This window comes from Macaca nemestrina, chromosome 18, assembly GCF_043159975.1.
Source record: "Macaca nemestrina isolate mMacNem1 chromosome 18, mMacNem.hap1, whole genome shotgun sequence".
Lineage (NCBI taxonomy): Eukaryota > Metazoa > Chordata > Mammalia > Primates > Cercopithecidae > Macaca > Macaca nemestrina.
In genome coordinates, this window is record NC_092142.1 from 49,046,238 (window position 1) to 49,071,750 (window position 25,513).

General features: G+C 47.0%; 2 protein-coding genes and 1 pseudogene across 9 annotated transcripts in view; 2 read left to right on the forward strand and 1 right to left on the reverse strand.

Annotated features, from left to right (window-relative positions):
* The window catches only part of LOC105492249 (HEAT repeat containing 3), an 88,109-nt gene extending 73,974 nt beyond the window's left edge, over positions 1-14,135 (forward strand). For 3 of the 4 annotated variants that reach the window (XM_024796178.2, XM_071084511.1, XM_071084510.1), the window contains 2 exons: positions 54-233; positions 14,055-14,135. In XM_024796178.2, the coding sequence (XP_024651946.2) occupies positions 54-233; positions 14,055-14,120 (246 nt within the window). In that variant the 3' untranslated portion in view covers positions 14,121-14,135. Of the gene's footprint in view, positions 1-53; positions 234-13,654; positions 13,715-14,054 lie in introns of those variants that run through there. The other variant, XM_071084508.1, reaches the window with a different exon arrangement.
* Positions 14,136-16,411: 2,276 nt separating this feature from the next.
* LOC112428558 (small nucleolar RNA SNORA70) lies at positions 16,412-16,501 on the reverse strand (annotated as a pseudogene).
* A 347-nt stretch (positions 16,502-16,848) lies between these two features.
* The window catches only part of TENT4B (terminal nucleotidyltransferase 4B), an 86,473-nt gene continuing 77,808 nt past the window's right edge, over positions 16,849-25,513 (forward strand). For 2 of the 5 annotated variants that reach the window (XM_071084512.1, XM_071084513.1), the window contains exons 1-2: positions 16,849-17,738; positions 18,446-18,961. In XM_071084512.1, the coding sequence (XP_070940613.1) occupies positions 17,659-17,738; positions 18,446-18,961 (596 nt within the window). In that variant the 5' untranslated portion in view covers positions 16,849-17,658. Of the gene's footprint in view, positions 17,739-18,139; positions 18,962-25,513 lie in introns of those variants that run through there. The other 3 variants (XM_011759285.2, XM_011759284.3, XM_011759286.3) reach the window with 2 other exon arrangements.

The window sequence follows — 25,513 nt, forward strand, 5'->3', positions numbered from 1 at the left end:
TGGCAGGGCTCCGCTGCAAAATTCTAAGGATCTGTGCTGTAATTCACTTACAGGAACCTGCTAAAGACTCCAAACAGCACCCCTGTCTGCCACTGACTTTTCAAGCACCATTGGCTCTACTGGATCATGTGGCCCAAGGGGCGGAGCAGTTTGCACAGCAGCCTGGACCCATTGCAGAGCCTTGTCCGGTTCTGAGTCCCACTCAACACTTTGGCAGCTTTTTGGGTCACGCAGTAAGTAGATTAGAATATTATACCTAAATGAAGAATATGTTGCCTCCAAAATCCAAAGACACCCGCTGGGCATTGTGCCTGTCTTCTGCCTGTAAGAGGGGGCAGATGCGACAGCTTCTCCCTCACCTTAGAAGGGATATCTCAACATGCCCCACACCACTGGATCTCTAGAAGTTTCACTGAGGTAGAAGGCCCTTGAATTTTTGTTGGATTTATTTTTCACCCTCTGACATGCAAGCGTCTTACCATGTCAGTAAGTGTAGAGTAGTTGATACTCCTTGCTTCCTGGGTCCAGTCAGCATGGTGGCTTCAATGTAATGGACCAGTGTGATGTCTTGTGGAAGGGAAAGGCAATTCCTTGGGAATTTAATTTTTATTTTTAATAATTTTTGTCGTACATAGTAGGCATATATATTTATGGGGTACATGAAATGTTTTGATACAGGCATGTAATGCATAATGATTATATGGAGAATGGGGTTCCATCCCCTTGAACATTTATCCTTTGTGTAACAAACAATCCAATTATACTTTCAGTTATTTTAAAATGTACAATTATTATTTACTATAGTTACCCTGTTGTGCTATCAAATAGCGGGTCTTATTAATTCTTTCTAACTACTGTTTTCGTACCCATTAACCATCCCTACTTCCCACCTCCCCAACTACCCTTCCAAGCTTCTGATAATCACCCTTCTACTCTCTATGTCCATGAGGTCAGTTGTTTTGATTTTTAGATCCCACAAATGAGTGAGAAAGTGCAATGTTTGTCTTTCTGTGTAAATTTTGACATAGGGCTAGAGAGTTGACATATACTCCCCAGGCAGGACCTGAAGCTGTATTGCTGGCCCTGCCTGCTGAAAGCAAACTGCTTCTGTGGGCCTCATGGACAGGAATTCGACGGAAAGGCCTTTGCCAGTTTAACAGCTGCAAACCAGGAACCAGGGGATGTGTTAATTTGCTTAAGCAATGAAACCACATGTGATACATCAGCTGCAATTGGAGTCACCACCTGGTTAAGCTTGTGATAATCCACCATCATTCTCCAAGATCCATCTGTCTTCTGCACAGGCCAAATGGGCAAATCGAATGGGAATGTGGTGGGAATCATCAACCCTGCATCCTTCATGTCCTTGATGGTGGCACTAATCTCTGCAATCCCTCTGGGAAGGTGTTATGTTTTTGGTTTACTATTTTCCTAGTTCAAGGCAGCTCTAGTGGCTTCCACTTGGCCTTTCCTCCCATAATAGCCCTCACTCCACAGGTCAGGGAAACAATATCGGGATTCTGCCAGCTTCTTTGTATGCCTATTTCAATCACACATTCTGGAACTGGAGAAATAACTGCAGAACGGGTTGGGACCCACTGGGCCCACTGTGAGGCAGACTTGAGCCAAAACTCCATTAATCACCTGACCTCCATAAGCCCCTACTCCCACTGGTAGGCCACAGTGGCATTTTCGGTACCCCAGAATTGGTATCAGGTCAGAGCTGGTGTCCAGTAGTCCCCAAAGGTTCTGATTATTTCCTTCTTCCCAATGCACAACTACTGTGGTTACAGGTCCCTGGCTATAGGTCCCTTTCGGGAAGACTGGGAAAAAGATTAATAGCATACATTTTTATTAGCCAGGCACAGGGGTTCATGCCTGTAGTCCCAGCTAGTAGGCAGGTGAAGGCAGGAGAATCATTTGAGCCCAGGAGTTTGAGACTGCAGCGAGCCATGTAACCTCAGCAGTTTGGGAGGCCAAGGTGGGCAGATCATGAGATCAAGAGTTCGAGACCAGCTTGGCCAACATGGTGAAACCCCGTCTCTACCAAGAATACAAAAATTAGCCGGGTGTGGTGGCGGGCGCCTGTAATCCCAGCTACTGTGCTCCAGCCTGGGCAACAGAGTGAGACTGTGTCTCAAAAAACAAAAACAAAAACAAAACACACGCACACACACACACAAAGATATATTTTTAGGAGTGTTTGGGTTCTTCTTCAACAGGACCAGGTCTCCCCTTCATTCAAGTGGTCCTGGATCAGTAAAGTGGCTGATGTCCAGCAATTCACTGAGGGGCTCTGACTTGATCTTTATGATTCATGTTAAACTTTTGTTCATCTGACCTAGAAATGTTCTGCATATACAGATCAAGTAAGAAAATATTTCACTTCTAGGAACACCCTGATAAACTTGCCAGTGCCAAAGGTCTTCATGAGTCAGACCATTCTGATTGCTGCCTTGATTCTGCTGTTCATCATGGCAAGCACATCCCCCTTTCCTCTGTTGGTTGAGTGCCAAAACTTGGCCCCTGCCACTCTGCGCAGGGGTGGGATCCAATGACTCCCCTTGCATTTAGGCTTCCTGATTCTGTGAGCTCAGTTTCCACTGAAAGGCCAGGCCGGCTGGGCGCAGTGGCTCCCGCCTGTAATCCCAGCACTTTAGGAGGCCGAGGCAGGCGGATCACGAGGTCAAGGAGATAGAGATCATCCTGCCTATCACGGTGAAACCCCGTCTCTACTAAAAAATACAAAAAGTTAGCCGGGCGTGGTGGCAGGCACCTGTGGCTGAGGCAGGAGAATGGCGTGAACCCGGGAGGCGGAGCTTGCAGTGAGCAGAGATTGCGCCACTGCCCTCCAGCCTGGGCGACAAGAGGGAGACTCCGTCACAACAGAGCTCTCCAAAGATGTGCTCCCCTCACGATGTTATGTTTCACTGTATTGGTGAAAGGTGTGTCTTTTGAACCTTCCCAGTGTGGCTGAATAGGCCTTAAATGACAAATTCACTCTAGCATGCCAATCTCCCTAAGGTTCTGAATTCCTTTTCCTACATTAAACCAAGGCAGGTACGGCATTTCCAATTTGCTCACCATGGGCCAGGTTTCGGTCCATGTTTTCCATGTTTGAGCCAACCAACCAAAATGTTAGAGCCTTTTCTTTTCCTTCCTTTTTTTTCTATACCCCTGAGACAGAGTCTTGCTCTGTCACCCAGGCTGGAGTGCAGTGGCTTGATCTCGGCTGACTGCAACCTCCACCTCCCGAGTTCAAGCAGTTCTCCTTCCTCAGCCTCCCGAGTAGCTGGGATTACAGGTGCTTGCCACCACATCTGGCTAATTTTTGTATTCTTGGTAAAGACAGGGTTTCACTATGTTGGCCAGGCTGGTCCCGAACTTGACCTCATGATCTGCCCTCCTTGGCCTCCCAAACTGCTGGGATTACAGGCGTGAGCCACCGCTCTCAGCCGTGTTTTTTTTTGTTTTTTTTTTCCAGACAGGGTCTCACTCTGTCAGCCAAGCCAGAGTACAGCTCACTGCAGCCTCGACCTCCCAGGCTCAAATGGTCCTCCTACTTCAGCCTCCTGAGTAGCTTGGACTACAGGAACACACCATCATGCCTGGCTGGTTTTTTTTTTTTTGTTGTTGTTGTTGTTTTGTTTTTTGAGATGGAGTCTCACTCTGTCACCCAGGCTGGCATACAATGGTGCGATCTCGGCTCACTGCAACCTCCACCTCCCGAGTTCAAGCGATTCTCCCACTTCAGTCTCCTGAGTAGCTGGGACTACAGGTGCACATCACCATGCCCAGCTAATTTTTGTATTTTTAGTACAGATGGGGTTTCACCATACTGGCCAGACTGGTCTCGAACTCGTGACCTCAAGTGATCTGCCCACCTCAGCCTCCCAAAGTGCTGGGGTTACAGGCATGACCAACTGTGTCCAGTGTGTAATTTATAAATTATACTTTACCATAGGTATGTGTATATAGGAAAAAGCATAGTATATGTAGGGTTCGGTACTATCCACAGTTTCAGTCTTCCACTGGGGGTCTTGAAACATATTTCCTTAGGCTAAGAGGGGACTACTCTACTTGAGTTTTCTAACTTATATGGACGGAAATGGGAAAGCATGTGTGAGAATGGATACAAAGGGTATGGGATGATGGTGGAAAGAACATAAAGCTGGGTCAGGCTAAATTAATTGATTTGGGCCCACTAAGCAGAGATTGTGCCTTTAATTCTTCAGTTTAGGGAGTTAGAAAGGCTCTAGGTCAGGTGTGGTGGCTCATGCCCATAATCCCAGCACGTTGGGAGGCTGAGAAGAGAAGATCCCTTGAGCTCAGGACTTTGAGAGCAGCCTGGGCAACACAGCAAGACCTTGACTCTACTAAAAAAAAAAAAAAAAAATTAGGCCGGGCATGGTGGCTTGAGCCTGTAATCCCAGCACTTTGAGAGGCCAAGGCAGGCAGATCACCTGAGGGCAGGAGTTTGAGACCAGCCTGTGCAACATGGCAAAACCCTGTCTCTACTGAAAAAAAAAAAAGAAAAGAAAAGAAAAAAAAATTAGCCGGGTGTGGTGGTGTGCATCTGTAGTCCCAGCTACTCAGGAGACTGAGGCAGGAGAATCACCTGAACCCAGGAGGTGGAGGTTGCAGTGAGCGAGATTGTGCCACTGCACTCCAGCCCAGGTGACAGAGTGACACTCTGTCTCAAAAAGAAACAAACAAAAAAAATTAGTCATCAGAAGAGATTAACAATAACTAATAATAAAATAGAACAATTATAACAAACATGCTGTAATGAAAGTTGTCACTCACTGTAGTCTAACTTGCAATTTGAGGTGTGACAGCAAAACTAGCATGAATTTCATTTCTTTTTCCTTCTTCACAGTTTCACAGATAAAAGATTTGTTCTTACTATAGATCTTACAAACCTCAACGTATGAGTTTTTTTCTTTCCTTATTAAGTTGTGCACTTTCACCTCTTCACTTAGAAGAAGTACTTGACAGCTTCTCTTTGGCATATCTGAATAGCCAGCACCATTACTCTTACACTTTGGGGCTACTATTGAGTGAAATAAAAGCCACTTGCACACAAGCACTGTGATACCATGACAGTCAATCTGATAACTGAGACAGTTACTAAGTGAAAATGAGTGAATAGCATACACAGTGCAGGTTATGCTGGACAGAGGGATGATTCACATCCTGGGTGGGATGGTGTAAAATTTATTTTTTTTTAAATGTATTGTATTATTTTATTTCTATTCTTTATTTCTTTTAAACAACCCTAAGACCATTTAGCAATGACATGAGATTTTATCACACTACTCAGAACAAGACGCAATTGAAGTTATGAGTTGGTTGGGCATAGTAACTCATGCCTATAATTCCAGTGCTTTGGAAGGCCAAGGTGGGAGGCTCCATTGAGGCTAGGAGTTCAAGACCAGCATGGACAACATAGTGAGACTCCCATCTCTACAAAAACAAAACAAAACAAAAAAATTGGCCAGGTTTGGTGGTGCACACCTACAGTCCTAGCTAACTTGGGAGGCTGGGATGGGAAGATGGATTGAGCCCAGGAGTTCGGGGCGGCAGTGAGCTATGATCACACCACTGTATTCAAGCCTGAGTGGAGAGCAAGACCCTATCTGTCTCAATAACAAAACAAAACAAAACAAAAACAGAAAAAAAAGTATGAGTTGCTTACTTCTGGAATTTTTCATTTAATACTTTTAAATCATGGTTGACTGTAGGTAACTGAAACTGTGGAAAGCAAAGCCATGGATTGGGAGGACTGCTGTAGTTCTTTTGGAGCATCGCATTCCTCCTCTTGGATCACGCTTTGTACTTGACCTTAGGGGCCTACGGGTACTTGGGTCTAGTTACAGGTCTAGAACCAAAGGGGGATGTTGGGGTGGTCCTGTAACAGAATCAGCATAGTCTTGCCTGTCAACTGCCTCAGTGGAGGCCTTTACAGTTTCCTCAGGCAATGCAGAGTTAATTCCCTGAGATGGGGGTTGGAGAGTGATGGGGAGACCCATACCACTGGGATGGGGAGGCCTCTTCCACTGGCAAGGGAGACACATCAGACTTTAGGGGCTCAATGTATCTTATCAGGGTCTTCCCACACATCCCTATTTCAATTTCCAGGATCCTGTCGTTTCCCAATCAACATGCTCACTTTAACAGTAGATGCCCTGTGAGACTAGATATAATTCAGTCAGTCACAGAATGAGGTTCTGCATTTGAATTTCAGCAGTCTCAGCTCTGTGGCTATAGGAAATAGAAGTCTTCTTCAGGCTTGCATACAAGCTCCAAAGCAATCTGCTTTACTAACGCTGTCACAGATACACCCAGAAATAATGTTTAATCTGGGCATGCTGTGTCCCAATAAAGTTGACACATAAAATTAACTATCACACACATATATACACACCAAAGACCCCAAAATGGCTTGTAAACTGAGCAGTTTTATTTCTAGAACAGTAGAAATAAAAGACATTTTGGCTGGGCAAGGTGGCTTATGCCTCTAATCCCAGAGCTTTGGGAGACTGGGGCAGGAGGATCGCATGAGTCCAGGAATTCAAGACCAGCCCATGGTGAAACTCTGTCTCAAAAAAAAAAAAAAAAAAAAAACACACACACAAAAAATTAGCTGGGTATGGTGGTGCATGCCTTTAGTCTTAGCTGCTTGGGAGGCTGACGTAGGAGGATCATCTGAGCCCAGGAAGTTGGTGGAGGCTGCAGTGAGCCATGATTGGGCCACTGCACTCCAGCCTGGGTGACAGAGTAAGACCCTGTCTCAAAAATAAATAAATAAATAAATAAATAAATAAATAAATAAATAAATTTGGATTATTCTGAACAGCATACAAGCTTCAACATTGCTAATTATTTTTAAGTCTCACTGGAAAATATTTCTCTACTTGGAATCCTCCTGGTATTTATAAAGGAGGAAAATAACATGAAACTATAATGTATATTTTGTGCAAAAAGGGGAAGGTTTGTAAATGGGGCCTAAGATTATTAATAACTGGAGCAAATGCTTCACAATGTAAATGATGAAGATACTAATATTAATAAACTATTATTTATGGTTTTTACTAACTCCAGAATAAAATACATTAATCACATACTGTCTAAAATTTAGTTGTAATGACAGTTTGTTTTTTTGAGACAGGGTCTTGTTCTGTTGCCCAGGCTGGAGTGCAGTAGCAGGATTATAGCTCAACCCAGGAATAACCTTGAACTCCTGGGTTGAAGGAATCCTCCTGCCTCAGCCTCCAAAGTAGCTGAGACTACTGGTGCACAACCCACCACACCCAGCTAATTTTGTCTTATTGTTTCTTCTTCTTCTTCTTCTTCTTCTTCTTATTATTATTATTATTATTATTATTATTATTATTTTGAGAGGGAGTTTCCCCTTGTTGCCCAGGCTGGAGTGCAATGGCGTGATCTCGGCTCACTGCAACCTCTGCCTCTCAGGTTCAAGCGATTCTCCTGCTTCAGCCTCCTAAGTAGCTGGGATTACAGGCATATGCCACCATGCTCAGCTAATTCTGTATTTTTAGTAGAGACAGAGTTTCACCATGTTGGTCAGGCTGGTCTCGGGCTGCTGACCTCTGGTCATCCGCCCACCTTGGCCTCCCTAAGTGCTGGGATTATAGGCGTGAGCCACCACGCCCAGCCTATTTTATTTTTTGTAGAGATGGGGAGTCTCATCATGTTGCCCACGCTGGTCTTGAACTCCTGGCTGAAGCAATGCTATACTCCTCAGCCTCCCAAAGTGTTGGGATTACAAGCATAAGCCACCACATCCTGCCTTAATGACAGTTACTAATAATATCAGGTAGTCGTTGTAGAATTTCCCTTCTGTTGTGTTCAAGTTAATAAATCAAGGCCGGGCATAGTGGCTCACACCTGTAATCCCTGTACTTTGGGAGGTGAAGATGGGAGGATCATTTGAGGTCAGCAGTTCAAGACCAGCCTAGGAAATCCTGCAGATTTACCAGGGAAGTGGGAGGCTGGACTAGAATAGTAATGCCAGCCCAGGTAGGAGGATCGCTTGAGGCCAGAAGTTCGAGACCAGCCTGGGCAACATAGGAAGACCTCCCCCCCCAATTTCTACAAAAAAATGAAAAAATTAGCCCGGCATGGTGGCACATGCCTATAGTCCCAGCTACTTTCAAGGCTGAAGCAGGAGGATCACTTCAGCCCAGGAGTTCCAGGATGCAGTGGGCTAAGGTTGCACTACTGCACGCCAGCCTGTGACAAAGTGACACTTCAGTTCTTTTTTTTTTTTTTTTTTTTTTTTGAGACGGAGTCTCGCTCTGTCACCCAGGCTGGAGTGCAGTGGCCGGATCTCAGCTCACTGCAAGCTCCGCCTCCCGGGTTCACGCCATTCTCCTGCCTCAGCCTCCCGAGTAGCTGGGACTACAGGCGCCTGCCACCTCGCCCGGCTAAGTTTTTGTATTTTTAGTAGAGACGGGGTTTCACTGTGTTAGCCAGGATGGTCTCGATCTCCTGACCTCGTGATCCGCCCGTCTCGGCCTCCCAAAGTGCTGGGATTACAGGCTTGAGCCACCTCGCCCGGCTAGTTCTAAAAATAATAAATAACTAGGCCGGGCGCGGTGGCTCACGCCTGTAATCCCAGCGCTTTGGGAGGCCGAGGCAGGTGGATCACAAGGTCAGGAGATCGAGACCACGGTGAAACCCCGTCTCTACTAAAAATACAAAAAATTAGCCGGGCGCGGTTGTGGGCTCCTGTAGTCCCAGCTACTCGGGAGGCTGAGGCAGGAGAATGGCGTGAACCTGGGAGGCGGAGCTTGCAGTGAGCCGAGATCGCGCCACTGCACTCCAGCCTGGGCAACAGAGCAAGACTCCGTCTCAAAATAAATAAATAAATAAATAAATAAATAAATAAATAAATAAATGAAAACACATTTAAATTTGCATGATTCTTGGGTAGTTTTCTTTCTTCTTATTTCTCTACTAAATTTTTACTCTGTAGAACTTTGGTGTTTCAGTAAATCTTGCAAGTTAAGACCATCAATTCAACATGTTTCTTGTCTAGGAAGAAAAATATTGGGAATGAATAGGATGCTAAATTACAGAGGAACATGTCTGGGGTTGTAATAGCTGTGTTTTTTGACTTATCAACTTAGATGATTTTCAAGACTCCAATAAATGTCTGTTCTTTTGTTCTAAATAGCAAAATGAAAAGGTTGAGTAAAATTGATTATTGAAATTGGTGTAGTATATTTTTTAAAATGCAGCAGTAGATTATTTGGGATAAAACATTGCAGATTTGTTGGGGAAAGTGAATACAGTTGTTCCTTGAACTGTGTGAGCTCACTTATATGTGGATATTTTCAATAAATATATGGGAAAATTTTTTGGAGATTTGGGACAATTTGAAAAAACTTGCAGAATAGCCTAGAAATGGCAAAAAAAAAAAATTTTTTTAAGTTGGTCAGGCGCAGTGGCTCATGCCCGTAATCCCAGCACTTTGGGAGGCCAAGGCGGGTGGATCGCCTGAGGTCAGGGGTTTGAGACCAGCCTGGCCAACATGGTGAAACCCCATCTCTACTAAAAATACAAAAATTAGCCAGGTGTGGCGGCACACCCCTGTAATCCCAGCTACTTGGGAGGCTGAGGCATGAGAATCACTTGAACCCAGGAGGTGGAGGCTGCAGTGAGCTGAGGTCATGCCACTGCACTCCAGCCTGGGGGACAGAGTGAGACTGTCTCAAAAAAAAAAAAAAAAAAAATTAAGAAAAGTTAGGTATGAATGCACAAGATATATGTAGACACTAGTGTATTTTATCATTTACTACCATAAAGTGTGCACAAACTTGTTATAAAAAGTTAAAATTTTGCCAGCGCAGTGGCTCACTCCTGTAATCCCAGCACTTTGGGAGGCTGAGGCTGGTGGATCACGAGGTCAGGAGCTTGAGACCAGCCTGGCCAACATGGTGAAACCCCATTTCTACTAAATATACAAAAATTAGCCGGGTGTGGTGGCAAGCACCTGTAACCCCAGCTACTCAGGAGGCTGAGGCAGGAGAATTGCTTGAACCCAGGAGGCAGGGATTGCAGTGAGCCGAGATCGCACAACTGCACTCTAGCCTGGGCGACAAGGTGAGACTCTGTCTCAAAAAAAAAAAAAAAAAAAAAAGTTAAAATTTGCCCAAACTGACGCACAAACATACTTACAGATCATACATGGCATCATTCACAGTTGCAAAAAATGTAAACAAACTTAAAGATGCGGTAGTAAATCATAACTGAAAAAAATTACCTGTAGTACACAGTGCAGTACTATAATAATTTTGTGGTTACTTCCAGTTGTTATTGAGAATATCTGCTTAAAACAGCAGGTAACACTAATCAATCATCTGTGTGAGCAATTGTCTCTTTGGCAAACTGTCTATAGCAGTAAAAACTGATCTCTTTCAGTTCTCGAGTAGAAACTTTGTTTCACATATGGGACCCATTCTAGTGATGCTGGAAGTGCCTCTTTTAGAAGAAAAAGTTGAATTGCTTGCTATGTACCCCACCCAGATTGAGGTCTGCAGCTGTGGGTGCCTGCCATTTCAGACAGATGATTCACCCTGTAAACAGATGACATGAAGTTAAGGTATCAGTAAACACAGTACAGTACTGTAAATGCATTTTATCTTCCTCATAATTTATTTTGAGACAGGGTCTTGCTCTGTTGCCCAGGCTGGAGTACGGTGGCACGATCTCAACTCACTGCAACCTCTGCCTCCTGGGCTCAAGAAATCCTCCCGCCTCAGCCTCCTGAGTAGTTGGGACTACAGGCATGTGCCACCACAGCCAGCTAATTAAAAAAAATTTTTTTGTACAGATGAAATTTCACTATATTACTCAGGCTGGTCTCTAATTCCTGGGCTCAAGTGATCCTCCCACCTCAGCCTCCCAAAGTGCCGAGATTACAGGCATGAATCACTGGGCCTGGCCTCTTATAATTTACTTAGTAACATTTTATTTTCTTTAGCTTACTTTATTATAAGAATACAGCATTGTCTGGGTGTGGTGGCTCATGCCTGTAATCTCAGCATTTGGGGAGGCCGAGGTGGGGGAATCACCTGAGGTCAGGAGTTTGAGACCAGCCTGACCAACATGAAGAAATCCTGTCTCTAATAGAAATACAAAAATTAGCTGAGTGCGATGGCACATGGCTATAATTCCAGCAACTCTGGAGGCTGAGGCAGGAGAATCGCTTGAACCTGGGAGGCAGAGGTTGTGGTGAGCTGAGATCACACCACTGCACTCTAGCCTGGGCAACAAGAGCGAAACTCTATCTCAAAAAAAAAAAATAAAAATAAAATAAATCAAAATATGTGTTAATTAAATATTTATGTTATCCATATGGCTTCTGGTTAGCAGTAGAGTATTAGTAGTTAGGGTTTTTGCTTTTCTTTTTTTTATTAGAGACGGAGTCTCACTATGTTGCCCAGGCTAGTCTCAAACTCCTCAGCAATCCTCCCACCTCAGCCTCCAAACTGTTGGGATTACAGGTGTGAGCCACTGTGCACAGCCTCTGTTTTTTGTTTTGTTTTTGTTTTTAGAGACAGTATCTCTCTCTGTTGCCCAGGCCGAAATGCAGAGGTGTGATCATAGCTCACCGAAGCCTTGAACTCCTGGCCTCAAGCAATCCACTGGCCTTGGCCTCCCACAGTGCTGGGATTACAGGCATGAACCACCACACTTGTCTAGTAGTTAACATTTCGAGGAATCAAAAGTTATATGCTGGCCAGGTGTGGTGGCTCACACCTGTGATCCCAACATTTTGGGAGGTCAAAGTGGGGCCTAGGCAACCTAGGCAATACAGTGAGACCCCATCTCTACAAAAAAGAGAAAAAGTTAGGCGAGCTTGATAGCACGTGTCTGTAGTCCCAGCTACTGGGTAGGCAGGGGCAGGAAGATTACTTGAGCTCGGGAGGTTGAGACAGCAGTGAGCCAAGATCATGCCACTGCATTCCAGCATGGGCAAGAGAGTGAGAGTGTGCCTCAAAAAAAAAAAGTTACACGCCAATTTTCAACAGTGCTGCTGGGGTCATTACCCCAACCCTGAGTTGTTCAAGGGTCAACTGTACATTTTAGTGTATGTGAAATACCCAACTGTTTTACTTCGGACTGCATGCTTTTTTTCTTTAAAAATTTATTTTTCTTAAAATTGATGGGGTGCCCAGGCTGGTCTCGAACTCCTAGGCTCAAGAGATCCTCCCACCTTTGCCTTCCCTGTAGCTGAGATGATAGGTTTGTGCCACCATGTCCAGGGAGCTGATTGATTGATTGATTTTAAGACGGGGTCTCACTCTGTCACCCAGGTTGGAGTGCAGTGTCGTGATCTCGGCTCACTGCAACCTCCGTCTCCCGTGCTCAAGTGATCCTCCCACCTCAGCCTCCCAAGTAGCTGGGACTGCAGGCACAGGCCATCATGCCTGGCTAATTTTTTGTATTTTTAGGAGAAACATGTTGCCAGGAAGGTTTCGAACTCCTGGGCTCAAGCAATCTGCCCATCTCGGCCTCCCAAAGTGCTGGGATTACAGGAGAGAGCCACCGCACTCGGCCCCAGCTGAATGATTTTTAAGGTACCTTCCAGAAGACATGCTTTTTAATTCTATACCATGGCACACATCTGACACTCAATCAGTGCCTCATCTTGTTGCGCCCAGAGCAGGTTCCTGACCCAGGACCTTGGTGTTTGTCGTCCCCTCTGTCTAATGGACCACTCCTTAGATGGTCACAGCTCACTCCTTCGCTTACCGCTCGGCTCAAATATCGCTTCCTCAGAGCAGCCTTCCCTGATTAGCCCATCTAAAAATAGCATACTGTCACTGTCCTTTAGCCTGCCTTCTTTTTCTTCATTGCATTTACCACTGTCTGACTTTATAGGCTTCCCTTGCTCACTGGCAAACTAGGTCCACCAGGGCAGGGACCTCATCAGAATTGTTCGTTGCTGTATCCCCAGAATCTGGCATCTAATAGTTGCTCAAGACCATACTTATTGAATTAATTGAATGAATTACAATTTGAGTTTAAATATTTACTTCTTTTTGCCTCCTCAACCAGACAGGAAATTCATGGAAGGCAGCCACAGGCCCTGGTTGCTTATTTATCACCTCTAAAGCAATTAGCTCAATTCTGCATGGATGATAGACATTCAACCAAGATTTGCTGAAGACCTTGAAACAAGGATAAGTTACACGGTTACCAACATGCATTCTTTCCAGGTGAAAGAGCACAGTGATGCCTTGTCTTTCGGCCCACACATCACAGTCTACAGAGTTGGTTTTTGTTTTTTTTTTTTTTTTTTTTTTTTGAGACAGAGTCTCCCTCTATTGCCCAGTTTGGAGTTGAGTGGCATGAGCTCAGCTCACTACAACTTCCCCCTCCTGGGTTCAGGTGATTCTCCTGCCTCAGTCTCCCAAATAGCTGGGATTATAGACACACGCCACCACGCCTGGATAGTTTTTTGTACTTTTGGTAGAGATGGGGTTTTACCATGTTCGCCAGGCTGGTCTTGAACTCCTGACCTCAAGTGATCTGCTCACCTCGGCCTCCTAAAGTGCTGGGATTACAGGCATGAACCACCACGCCTGGTCATACGGGTTTTTTGTTTGTTTGTTTCCAGACAGAGTTTCGCTCTTGTTGTCCAGGCTGGAGTACAATGGCATGATCTTGGCTCACTGCAACCTCCGCCTCCCAAGTTCAAGTAATTCTCCTGCCTCAGCCCCCTGAGTAGCTGGGATTACAGGCATGTGCCACCACACCAAGCTAATTTTGTATTTTTAGTAGAGACAGGGTTTCTCCATGTTGGTCAGGCTGGTCTTCAACTCTCAACCTCAGGTGATCTCAGCATCCCAAAATGTTGGGATTACAGGCGTGAGCCACTATGCCTGGCCAATAATGTTTAGTTTTTTGGGCTTTCCATTTTTCTTGTTTGAATTAAAAAGAAAAATGTTTCCCTGATCTTATGTCTTGAGATTGAATTTTAAAAATTTTTGTAGTTACTTTTTTTTTTTTTTTAACAGGCAGAGTCTTGCTATATTGCCCAGACTGGTCTCAAACTCCAAGCCTCAAGCCACCTTCCGGCCTAAACCTCCCAATGTGCTGGGATTATAGGTGTAATCCACTATGCCTCTCCTGAATTTTTTTTCAAGCAAAGTTTAAGAAAATATATTTAAATTTTTAACTTTTATTTCCTTTTCTTCTCTTTTGAGACAAAATCTTGCTGTGTTGCCCAGGCTGGTCTTGAACTTCTGGGCTCAAGTGATCTTCCTGCCTCAGCCTCCCAAAGTACTGGGATTACAGGTATGAGCCACTGTGCCTGGTCATTTTTATTTTTGAGACAGGATCTCGCTCAGGCTGGAGTGCAGTGTCACAAACATGGCTCACTGTAGCCTCAACCTCCTGTGCTCAAGCCATACTCCCACCTCAGCCTCCCGAGTAGTTGGGACCACAGGCACTCGCCGCTAAGCACAGCTAATTTATTTATTTATTTATTTATTTATTTATTTATTTATTGAGATGGAGTCTAGCTCTGTCACCCAGGCTGGAGTGCAGTGGCATGATCTCGGCTCACTGTAACCTCTGCCTCCCAGGTTCAAGCGATTCTCCCACCTCAGCCTCCTGAATAACTGGGATTACAGATATGGGCCACCATGCCTGGCTAATTTCTTTTTTAAGTAGAGACTAGGTTTCATCATGTTGGCCAGGCTAGTCTCAAACTCCTGACCTCAAATGATCTACCTGACTCAGCCTCCCGAATTGCTGGGATTACAGCTGAAGAAAGCCTTTTACTTAACACACTTAGGGTATTACTATGGTGTAACTGATAAATTAGCATCTGATAATAGTTTGGATATCTGTCTCCTCCAAATTTCATGATGAATATTTTTTTTCTTTTTCATTACCTTGATCCTACATTACAGGAAAAGGCCCAGCTCATTTTTAAATGTTTTGTAGAGACAGAGGTCTCACCATGTTGCCTAGGCTGTTATCAAACTCCTGGCCTCAAGTATCCTTTCACCTCAGTCTTCCGAAGTGATGGGATTACAGGCATGAGTCACTGCACCCTGCTCATATAGATATATGTGTGTGTGTGTGTATATATATATATATATATTTTTTTTTTTTTTTTTTGAGATGGAATCTCACTGTGCCACCCAGGCTGGAGTGCAATGGCGCGATCTTGGCTCATCAAAAGCTCTGCCACCCAGGTTCAAGCGATTCTCCTGCCTCAGTCTCCCAAGTAGCTGGGATTACAGGCATGTGCCACCAAGCCCGGCTAATTTTTTGTATTTTTAGCAGAGATGGGGTTTCACCATGTTGGCCAGGCTGGTCTCGGGAACTCCTGACCTTGTGATCTGCCCGCCTCGGCCTCCCGAAATGTTGGGATTACAGGCGTGAGCCACCGCACCCGGCCGGAGATTGAATTTTTAAAACAAGTATGAGGTCATCAAACAAAATCTATTTCTACACAATGTTTTGTTTTTGTCAGTGTGAGTAACATAAAAAATACCGCTAGTTATTTTCCTGGCTATGTAATAATTAGCATATAGCAAATTTTATTCAGGGAAAACTTTTTTTTTTTTTGAGACAGAGTCTTGCTCTGTCACCCAGGCTGGAGTGCAATGGCGAGATCTCGGCTCACCACAACCTCCACCTCCCGGGTTAAAGTGATTCCTTGCCTCAACCTCCTGAGTAGCTGGGATTACAGGCATGCACTACCACACCTGGCTAATTTTGTATTTTTAGTAGAGATGGGGTTTCTCGATGTTGGTCAGGCTGGCCTCGAACTCCCGACCTCGGGTGATCTGCCCACCTTAGCTTCCCAAAACGCTGGGATTACAGGCTTCAGCAACCGCCCCCAGACAGAGAAAACTTTTAATACTGATTTCTAGTAATGTAACAGCAACAATCAAATAGAATGAACCAAAATTCCGAAGGGTTTTTGTTTGTTTTTGCTGGACAGGAAGTAGGATTTATTGGTGAGTATTAAGAGGGGGCAGCACAGTGGAAGCCCTCACGAGGGCAGGGCATGCCACTTGTCCAGAGGGCCATGATGGGGATGTACTTGATCTCACAGTCATCTGCGATGAGCCGCTTCTCAGCCACCATGTCTTCAAATTCATCCTCATTGAACTTGGTGAAGCCCCATTTCTTTGAGATGTGGATCTTCTGGCAGCCAGGGAACTTGAACTTGGCCCTGCGCAGGGCCTCAATCACATGCTCCTTGTTCTACAGCTTGTTGCAGATGGACATGATAACTTGGCCAATGTGAACCCTGGCCACAGTGCTCTGGAGCTTTCCAAAGGCACCTCGAATGCCTGAGTGGAGCCTACACTGGCGTAGTGCAAGATCAGAGACATGAACATACATCTGAAAGGCCTGTCTCCACGGTCCCTTAGAGCAGCCCATACAAGAAACAGGCTGTATACACTACCAAGGAAGCTGTTGTTTGCAGCTGAAGGGTCTTTGTGTGTTTTCCGTATTTATGGTCATACTATTTATTCTCTTATGAAAAAAAAAATAGGTAAGGTCAGGCATGGTGGCATACCCCCTTGTAATCCTAGCAGCTTTGGAGTCCAAGGTGGGAGGATCGCTTAAGTCCAGGAGTTCCAGACCAGTCTGGGCAACGCAGAGACTTTGTCTCTACGCCTTGTTGACGCGTGCCTGTAGTCTTAGCTACTCGGAGGCTGAGGCAAGAGGATCCCTTGAACCCAAGAGGCCGAGCCTGCAGCGAGCTGGGAAAAAGTTACTGAACTCCAGATGACAGAGCAAGAGTTAGTCTCCAAAGAAAGAAAAAGGTAGAGCAATACTTAGTTCTTTCATAGTTTTCCATTATTTGTCATTAAAAAAATAGAAGGCCATTATCAGCCATCAGGGACTTGTTCTGGACTTTGGATCAACTTTAACGGGCCCACATAGAAGCTGTTCAATTACTTTTTGTCTCTTGATTTAAAATACTTAACATTCTCCTTTCCTTGTCTTTTTAACCACAGAGATTTGAAAGACATGCAAATAACGACCCAGTGGACAATCTTTGCTGATGCTAAATCTTCATTTTAGCCTTAAAAGGTTGTGGGTTTTCTTAAAATTTAATGCTGAACTCAGAAGAGCTTTCTAAGGCTGTTGGTGCACCTTACGGCAGGAGAGCGTCTTTGCTACGCCGCTCAGGAGTGTGTCTGCTTCTCTGTGCATCTACACGTGTTTGCGTGTCCGTGTGAAGTGGATTGAGTGTGTGGCTGTGGCTTTCAGCCCTTGGCTCACACTCTCAGTCTTAGTGGCCTCCCCCAGGGCTATGCATGGGGTGCAGGTTTCTGTGGCCTCGGGCCGGGATGTAGGGGTCCCCTACCCCGGCCAGGGCGCAGCAGGGCGGGGCGCAAGTAGCTGTGCAGGGTCTCGCGCAGCCCGCCCCGGGGCACGCGCTCGGGCGGGGGGCGTGTCCACACCCCACCAGAAAGTGTTATAGGCTGTTTTTTTAAAAAGAAAGTGTTTTAGAAAGCAGGCAGAAGCCGAGACGTCAGGGGGAGTTGGGAGGGCCCGGGGTCCGGCGGCCACAGGGATGGGAGGAGCGAGAGGCGGGGCGGCACCTCCCACAACGCGCTCCCTGCGGGGCGGGCGGCGACCTCCATGCGGTCTCGTCCAGTCTCAGCGCCGGTGAAGCCCAGGCAGAGGAGCCGCGCGCGCGTCAGAGGCCCCCGGACGCCCAGGTACGTGGACCCCTCCGCGGATGGCGCAGGGACGGTTGGGCCGGGCGGTTGCGGCCCCATAGCGCCGCGGCCTCTGTGACGCACGGCGCGGCCTCCGGGGCTGCTGTGCGGTGCGGGGGGGGCGGGGCGAGCGCGAGAGGGCGGGGAGGGGCGGGGCTGGGGGGGGGGCGGAGCGAGCGGGGCGGAGCCGGCAGAGGCCCCGCCCCGGCCCGGAGGAGCGAGGACGCTACGGAGCAGGCGCGTCTCGCCGCAGCCGCTGCCGCCGCCGCCGCTCGCCCTTCTGTGGAGCCGCCGCCGCCGCCGCCGCCATTTGCACGGGGACCCCAGTGACAGGGGCTCGGCGGAGGGGCGGAGGGAGGGGGGGAGGGCCCGCGGAGCCCCCGAGGGCGGGAGCGACGCCGCCGGCGCCGGCCCGGCTCCCTGCGCGACCGCGCCGCCCGTGGCGGGCCCCGAGCAGCAGCAGCAGCAGCAGCGGCGGCAGCAGCAGCAGCCGAGGCCGGGCGTGCGCCTGAGGCGGCGGCGGCGGCGGCGGCGGCCCTGCAGGCGGCCGGGAGGGGCGGGGGCAGCGGCCGCCGCCGTTTGATGGATCCGAGGATCGCCTGGTTCCAGCCAGAGCAGCTCGGACCGTCCAACAGTCTGTGGATGCAGATCTGGGAGACGACCCAGGGGCTGAGGAACCTCTACTTCAACCACCACTGTCACAGCAGCGGCGGCGCGAGTGGCGGCGGCGGCGGCAGCAGCAGCAGCACGGCCACCGGCGGGAGCGGCAGCAGCACCGGCAGCCCCGGCGGCGCGGCCTCGGCCCCGGCCCCGGCCCCGGCCCCGGCCGGCATGTACCGCTCCGGGGAGCGCCTGCTGGGCAGCCACGCGCTGCCCGCGGAGCAGCGGGACTTCCTGCCCCTAGAGACGACCAACAACAACAACAACCACCACCAGCCCGGGGCCTGGGCCCGCCGGGCGGGCTCCTCGGCGTCCTCGTCCCCCTCGGCGTCCTCGTCCCCGCACCCTTCGGCCGCCGTCCCCGCCGCCGATCCCGCCGACTCGGCCTCAGGCAGCAGCAACAAGAGGAAGCGCGACAACAAGGCCAGCACGTATGGACTCAACTACAGCCTGCTGCAGCCCAGCGGAGGGCGGGCCGCGGGGGGCGGCCGAGCAGACGGCGGCGGGGTCGTGTACAGCGGTACCCCGTGGAAACGGAGGAACTACAACCAGGGAGTCGTGGGGTGAGTGCTGGCCCTGCGGCCCGATGGCCTGGCCGGTGCGAAAGCGCAGCCGAGCACACGCCCACAGTGGGGGGTTGTGAGGGTCTGGGAGCCGCCACCCCCACGGCCTGCCTTTGCTTCTGGTGCACGGGGGTGCTGCTGGCCATCCCCACCCCCCTAGTCGTCCACACCTTTCCCCAGCCTCCTTAACCGTCCCCACCCTCCGCTCTCCTGTCCTCCCTTAGTCGTCCACACCTTCCTCCCCTCCCTCTTAACCGTCCACACCTTCCCCAGGTCCCCCCTTTATCCATTCACTCTCCTCCCATCCCCCTTAGTCAAACACATCTACCCCTGACCACCACCCCGCCTCCAGCCCTCCACACCTTTTTCCCCGTCATCACAACTCAAGATGAGACCGCATAACACGGGCATATCATTCATTCCCTGAGAACATTGGTGTGTGAGTGTTTTTTGATGGTGCAGGACCCGGAGGTGCTTTCCTTGCCAAGAATAGAAACATCCAGAATGCTCCTCCCCCTCCCCCAGTCCCAGACAGCAATCATGTCAGCCCTGTAAGGCATTGCCTGCTCTTGACCCTTTGGCCAATCTTTTTATTTTTTAAAAATTCGCATATCACAGATGCCCTGTCTGTGGAGAGGGTGGCGTGGGATGGGTGACCGCTAAGTTTAGGCTGGCGAAGGTGGTGAGCTCTTCTGAGGCCCTGATAGAACTTTCCAGGAGTTCATGGTCCGCGGCTCCAGCTTCTCACTGTAAAGTTGTCATCCTGGCAGAGGCAGCCAATGCTTTTCATTCTAGGGGGTAGAGATTTATGCTAATGAGTGAATATTGCACCACTAGTGACTTTCTGTTTAAAGTTCAGCTGTTAGAAAATGGAATCTTACCTGACCCCTAGTGAATTATGTACATAAGCAGGGAATGTTTCCAGCTAGATCACCCTTCAGAAGAGTCCCTGTGTTGGAATAGGTTACTGAGTCTTATTTGTTTTGCAAAACAAAGCTTTTGGTCTCGTGTGTGTGTGTGTGTGTGTGTGTGTGTGTGTGTGTGTAGCTTGAGTATGGAGAACGGGCTTTCAAATTGCTTTTCATTTTTCAGGTTCTGTTTTACATTGAGGGCTTTGGCATGCAAATGAAATTACCAATTAGTAATCTCATGTGAACCTTTTCCTGGATTTATTCATTCAGATCTGTCCTGCTTTGGCTGAGAGAGAGAGTTCTGTGTACCTTTTTGAAGGTCTGGATAAAATGAGTTGGTGGGTTCCATCTGCTTCCAGTGGGCTGGTGTCTGCTCTATGCTACTATTACAACTCCTACCTTTTGTGGAAAATGCAGTCAAGCGTTTTAGGACTGGTGCTGTGGTACATGTCAAACCTGCCCTCACATTCCAGAAAGGGAACCCTTTTAGGGTTGAGTCCTCTGTTGCTAAGCTTCAAGGGCGCTCTCCATGGTCATCACGTTTTATTAAAGGCTTGTGGTTCCATCCTGTTAGCATTTCCAAGTCTAAGCGTAAACCTGTGGTTTAGTGACAAGCAAATTGATGTTGAGGGTTTCTGGTAGTTTCATTTCACAGGAGTAAGCTCCAGTTAAGTAATCACTGTCAACGAAAACCTTGAAGTTCCTTAATTGCATTTTATTGAAGCCTCCTTGCATGTGTCTTGCAAAAGATATAAGTCCAAGATGCTTATTTTTTTTTTGATAAATTAGAAATTGTCCTTTCCTCTGCTTGCTATTTAATGCAGAAGATACTCTAAAAGGTTCATATTTGTACCTAGTAGAAGCAAGATGTTCTTGTTCCTAATTCAAATATATTGCCCTCAAAGGGATTAGGAGAGGAATTTTCATTTCCCAGAGGGATTACTGTTTTAAAACTGATTGTAAACCTCTTTAAAAACTGCTTATCACTTCACCAGATTTTCCATTCTTTTGCCTTCTCCCTTAGAGGATGTCAGCAGTTAATTTTTTTAAAAAAAATTGAAAAAAGAATTTCAATTCTGAGACCTCCTAGTTTCAAAAAATACGTTAAACAATTCCCAGGAGTGTTAAGAGTGTCGGGGTGCTTAGAAATTCTTGCTTTGATTCATGTATCCTGATTTCTTTTTTTTTTTTTTTTTTGAGATGAAGTTTCACTCTTGTTGCCCAGGGTGGAGTGCAGTAGCACAATCTCAGCTCGCCACAACCTCTGCCTCCCAGGTTCAAGCGATTCTGCTACCTCAGCCTCCTGAGTAGCTGGGATTACAGGTGCTTGCCACCATGCCTGGCTACTTTTTTATTTGTAGTAGAGACGGGGTTTCTCCATGTTGGTCAGGCTGGTCTCGAACTCCCGATCTCAGGTGATCTGCCCCCCTTGGCCTCCCAGAGTACTGGGATTATAGGCATGAGCCACCGTGCCCGGCCTCATTATCCTGATTTCTTTTTTTTTCTTTTTTCTTTTTTTTTTTGAGACTGGGTCTCACTCTGCTGCCTAGGCTGGAGTGGAGTGATGTGATCATAGCTCATGGTATCCTCTAACTCTTAGGCTCAAGTGATCCTCCTGCCTCAGCTTCCTGGAGTACGTGGGACTACAGGCACATGTCACCACACCTGCCTAATTTTTTTATTTTTACTTTTTGTAGAGATGGGGCCTCCATTTGTTGCCCGGGCTGGTCTTCAACTGGCCGCAAGCACTCCTCCTGCCTTGGCCTCACAGAGTACTGGGATTATAGGCATGAGCCACCATTCTTGCCATTGTCCTTATTTCTTAAGGAAGTTTTTCTGTTTTTGATACAGGTATTTCAAAATATCTGAATTCAGAGTGCACCTCGATGTTTTGCTGTTCTGAGATTTAATATACTAAAACTATTACCATTGTTGTCTGAATTCTTAAGATGTGACTGATAGTTAGCTAATAGGTTAACACGTTGTGTTGGTTCTTGGCCTCTGAACTGATAGTCCAGATAGGGAGAGGACACCAGAAAGCATGTGAAAAATGGACTAGAACTATGGAACAGCTATATAGTCTCTCACAGCTGTCTTTTGTGTTCTCTGCTTCAACCAAACTGGTTGACTTATTTAGAATTCTGACCTCTTGCATTGCCTAAGTCCTTGATGTTTTTGGTTTCTTTTCTGAACTCTCAAAGGTACTCACTTCATGCTCTTGGTATAGCCCACTTATGTTTAACTTTCCTTTTATTATGTCTTCCCTCTTACACATGACATGGACATTTCTTTTAATATGTAGAGTAAGATACTGGATTTCATCTAAAGTCTTCAAAATAAAACTCTTGGGCTCACCATCTCAGACTTCTTCATGTATTTACAGACCAAGGATTTTGTCTGCTTTTTAAAAAAATTTTATATTTTTTATTATTTTAAAATTTTAATTTAATTTTATGGAGACAGGGTCTCACTCTCTTGCCCAGGCTGGAGTGCAGTGGTGTGATCTTGACTCACTGCAACCTTTGCCTGGGCTCAACCCATCCACATGCCTTGGCCTTCCAGAGTGCTGGGATTACAGGTGTGAGCCACTGTGCCTGGCCTAAATTTATTTTTTTAATTTTTTTTGAGACAGGGTCTTGCTCTGTCACTCAGGCTGGAGTGCAGTGGCATGATCATGGGTCTCAGCAGCCTTGGCCTCCCAAGCTGAAATGATCTTCCCACCTCAGCCTCCTGAGTAGTTGGGATTACAGGTGAGTACCACCACGCCTGGCTCATTTTGGTATTTTTTTTAAAGATGGGGTCTTGCCACGTTGCCCATGCAGGTCTCCAACTCCTGGCCCAAGTGATCCTCCCACCTCACCCTCGCAAAATGTTGGGATTACAGGTGTGAGCCACTGTGCCTGGCCTTATGTATTTATTTAATTATGAATGAATGAATGAGAGTGAGTCTTGCTCTCTTGCCCAGGCTGGAGTGCGGTGGCACAATCTTGGCTCACTGCAACCTCTGCCTCCCAGGTTCAAGCAGTTCTCCTGCCTCAGCCTCCCGAGTAACTGGGATTATAGGCGCCTGCCACCATGCCCAGCTAATTTTTGTATTTTTAGTGGAGATGGGGTCTCACTATGTTGGCCAGACTGGTTTTGAACTTCTGACCTGCCCACCTCGGCTTCTTAAAGTGTCAGGATTACAGGCATGAGCCACCGCGCCTGGCCTGGCCTTTTATGTTTTAAGTTGCTTCCACTGATTCTCTTTCTTGGGCTTTGCTGCCCTCCAGAACTGGCTATGGTGTAGGATGCTGTCCACCTGCTGCTGCTTGTCCATGAAAACGAGCCATAAACCCTTTTATTTGGAAAGACTTAGTTGTTGATCGCTATGGAGAAAGAGGGGATGGCAAGAAGTAGCAACTACAGAGAATTTGCAGAACTTGGTCTTGAGCCCTGGGTCCAGAAACTTCTTGTGGAAGGTGCTTGGTGTTTGTCCAAGCTCATGAGGATAGGTTTCTGTTGGCTGTACTGCCAGATCTGTAGATGCTTTTTTAAGGCTTGGATGACTTGTTCAAAACAACGTTTTGGAGTACAAATTTGGCTTGGGGACATCAAGACCTTGTTGGGAAACTTGGGTTTAAGATATAATTTCTTAAACTAGGATGGTGGGAATGGGGATGTGAAGGGAGAATGAATGTGAGAGGCATTACAGGGTAAGGATGGAGAGGATTCAGATTCCTTAAGTGGATTTAATAATCACACTGTAGCTTTGAACTTCAGTGACTGGGGAAACGTTTGTGGTGTTTTTGGAAATAAGGGCCAGAAGGACTATTGGTTTGGGGAAGAAGATAGTAGGGGGATATATAGGTAGACCCGCTAGTGGGGAGCTGAGATTTGGAGGGCAGAGATGTAGTGCTCTTCACTGCTGTAGGGCAGTATCGTCCTGTATGTGCCATCCTCTAGTGCCCTTTTTTCACCATATTGTAGTAAGCCCGAGATGTTCATTCCTTTCTTCAGCACTGCATTAAGGCTTATCTCTGCTTGTTTCTTTCTTTCTGTGTTTTTTTTTTTTTTTTTAAGATGGAGTTTTGCTTTTGGTGCCCAGGTTGGAGTGCAATGGCGCGATCTTGGCTCACCGCAACCTCTGCCTCCCGGTTTCAAGCGATTCCCCTGCCTCAGCCTCCCATGTAGCTGGGATTACGGGCATGCGCCACCATGCCCGACTAATTTTGTATCTTTGGTAGAGATGGTGTTTCTCGTTGTTGGTCAGGCTGGTCTCAAACTCCTGACATCAGGTGATCTACCCGCCTCGGCCGCCCAAAGTGCTGGGATTACAGGCATGAGCCACCACGCCCGGCCTATCTCTGCTTATTTCTGCACAGTATTATCAGTGAGATTGGTGTTACTGCTGGGCTCCAAAGCAATCAGACATAGTAAAGTAGATTGAATATGAAATAATTTAGAGGCCTTGTTCCAAGTGATTTGTGCTTTGTTTAATTTCTGTGCATTTGCAAATATAGCCCACAGTAATTCTTAGTGAACTGGAACCTTCAGGTTATTGCATTTTACTGATTTGGGTACTGAAATGTGCTTTTAAGAAGACATTAGGTTTTCTATAGTGTAGATTGTACACTAACAATATAATTCATATTTAAGAATGTCTCAAAATTTAGTATGCTGTGTTCAGCTAACTTTATTTGTTTTTTTGTTTTGTTTTGTTTTTTTCTTTGAGATGGAGTCTTGCTGTGCCACCCAGGCTGGAGTGCAGTGGCATGATCTTGGCTCACTGCAACTTCAACACTCCTGGGTTCAAGTGATTCTTTTTTTTTTTTTTTTTTTTTTTTGAGACGGAGTCTTGCTCTGTAGCCTGGGCTGGAGTGCAGTGGCCGGATCTCAGCTCACTGCAAGCTCCGCCTCCCAGGTTTAGGCCATTCTCCTGCCTCAGCCTCCGGAGTAGCTGGGACTACAGGCGCCCGCCACCTCGCCCGGCTAGTTTTTTGTATTTTTAGTAGAGACGGGGTTTCACGGTGTTAGCCAGGATGGTCTCGATCTCCTGACCTCGTGATCCGTCCGTCTCGGCCTCCCAAAGTGCTGGCATTACAGGCTTGAGCCACCGCGCCCGGCCGGTTCAAGTGATTCTCCTGCCTCAGCCTCCTGAGTAGCTGGGATTACAGGCACCCACCACCACACCAGCTAATTTTTGTATTTTTAGTAGAGATGGAGTTTTGCCACGTTGGCCAGGCTGGTCTCGGACTCCTGAGTCAAATGATCTGCCCGCCTTGGCCTCCCACAGGGCTGGGATTACAGACATGAGCCACTGCGCCCGGCCACTAACTTAACTTTCATTCCACAACTTCCATCTTTTATCCAAAATCTGTGATCAGTGAACACTGTCACCATTAACCATTGACATTTCAGTGTTTGGACTTTTTTTTTTCTTTTCCCCCTTTGTCTTTGTGGACTCTTTTTTAACACTCATAAAGTTTTAACTATTGAAAAGCAGAAAGAAACAGTGAGTGTCTTTTTGGAATTTGTTTACCCAGTGTTCACATAAAAGGCTTACTACATTAGAGGAAAGATAGGATGAGAAAGGGATACTAGAAAATTCTAAGTCAGGGACGGGGGTGTGTATTAGAAAAATTCTGATCCTGGCATGCCA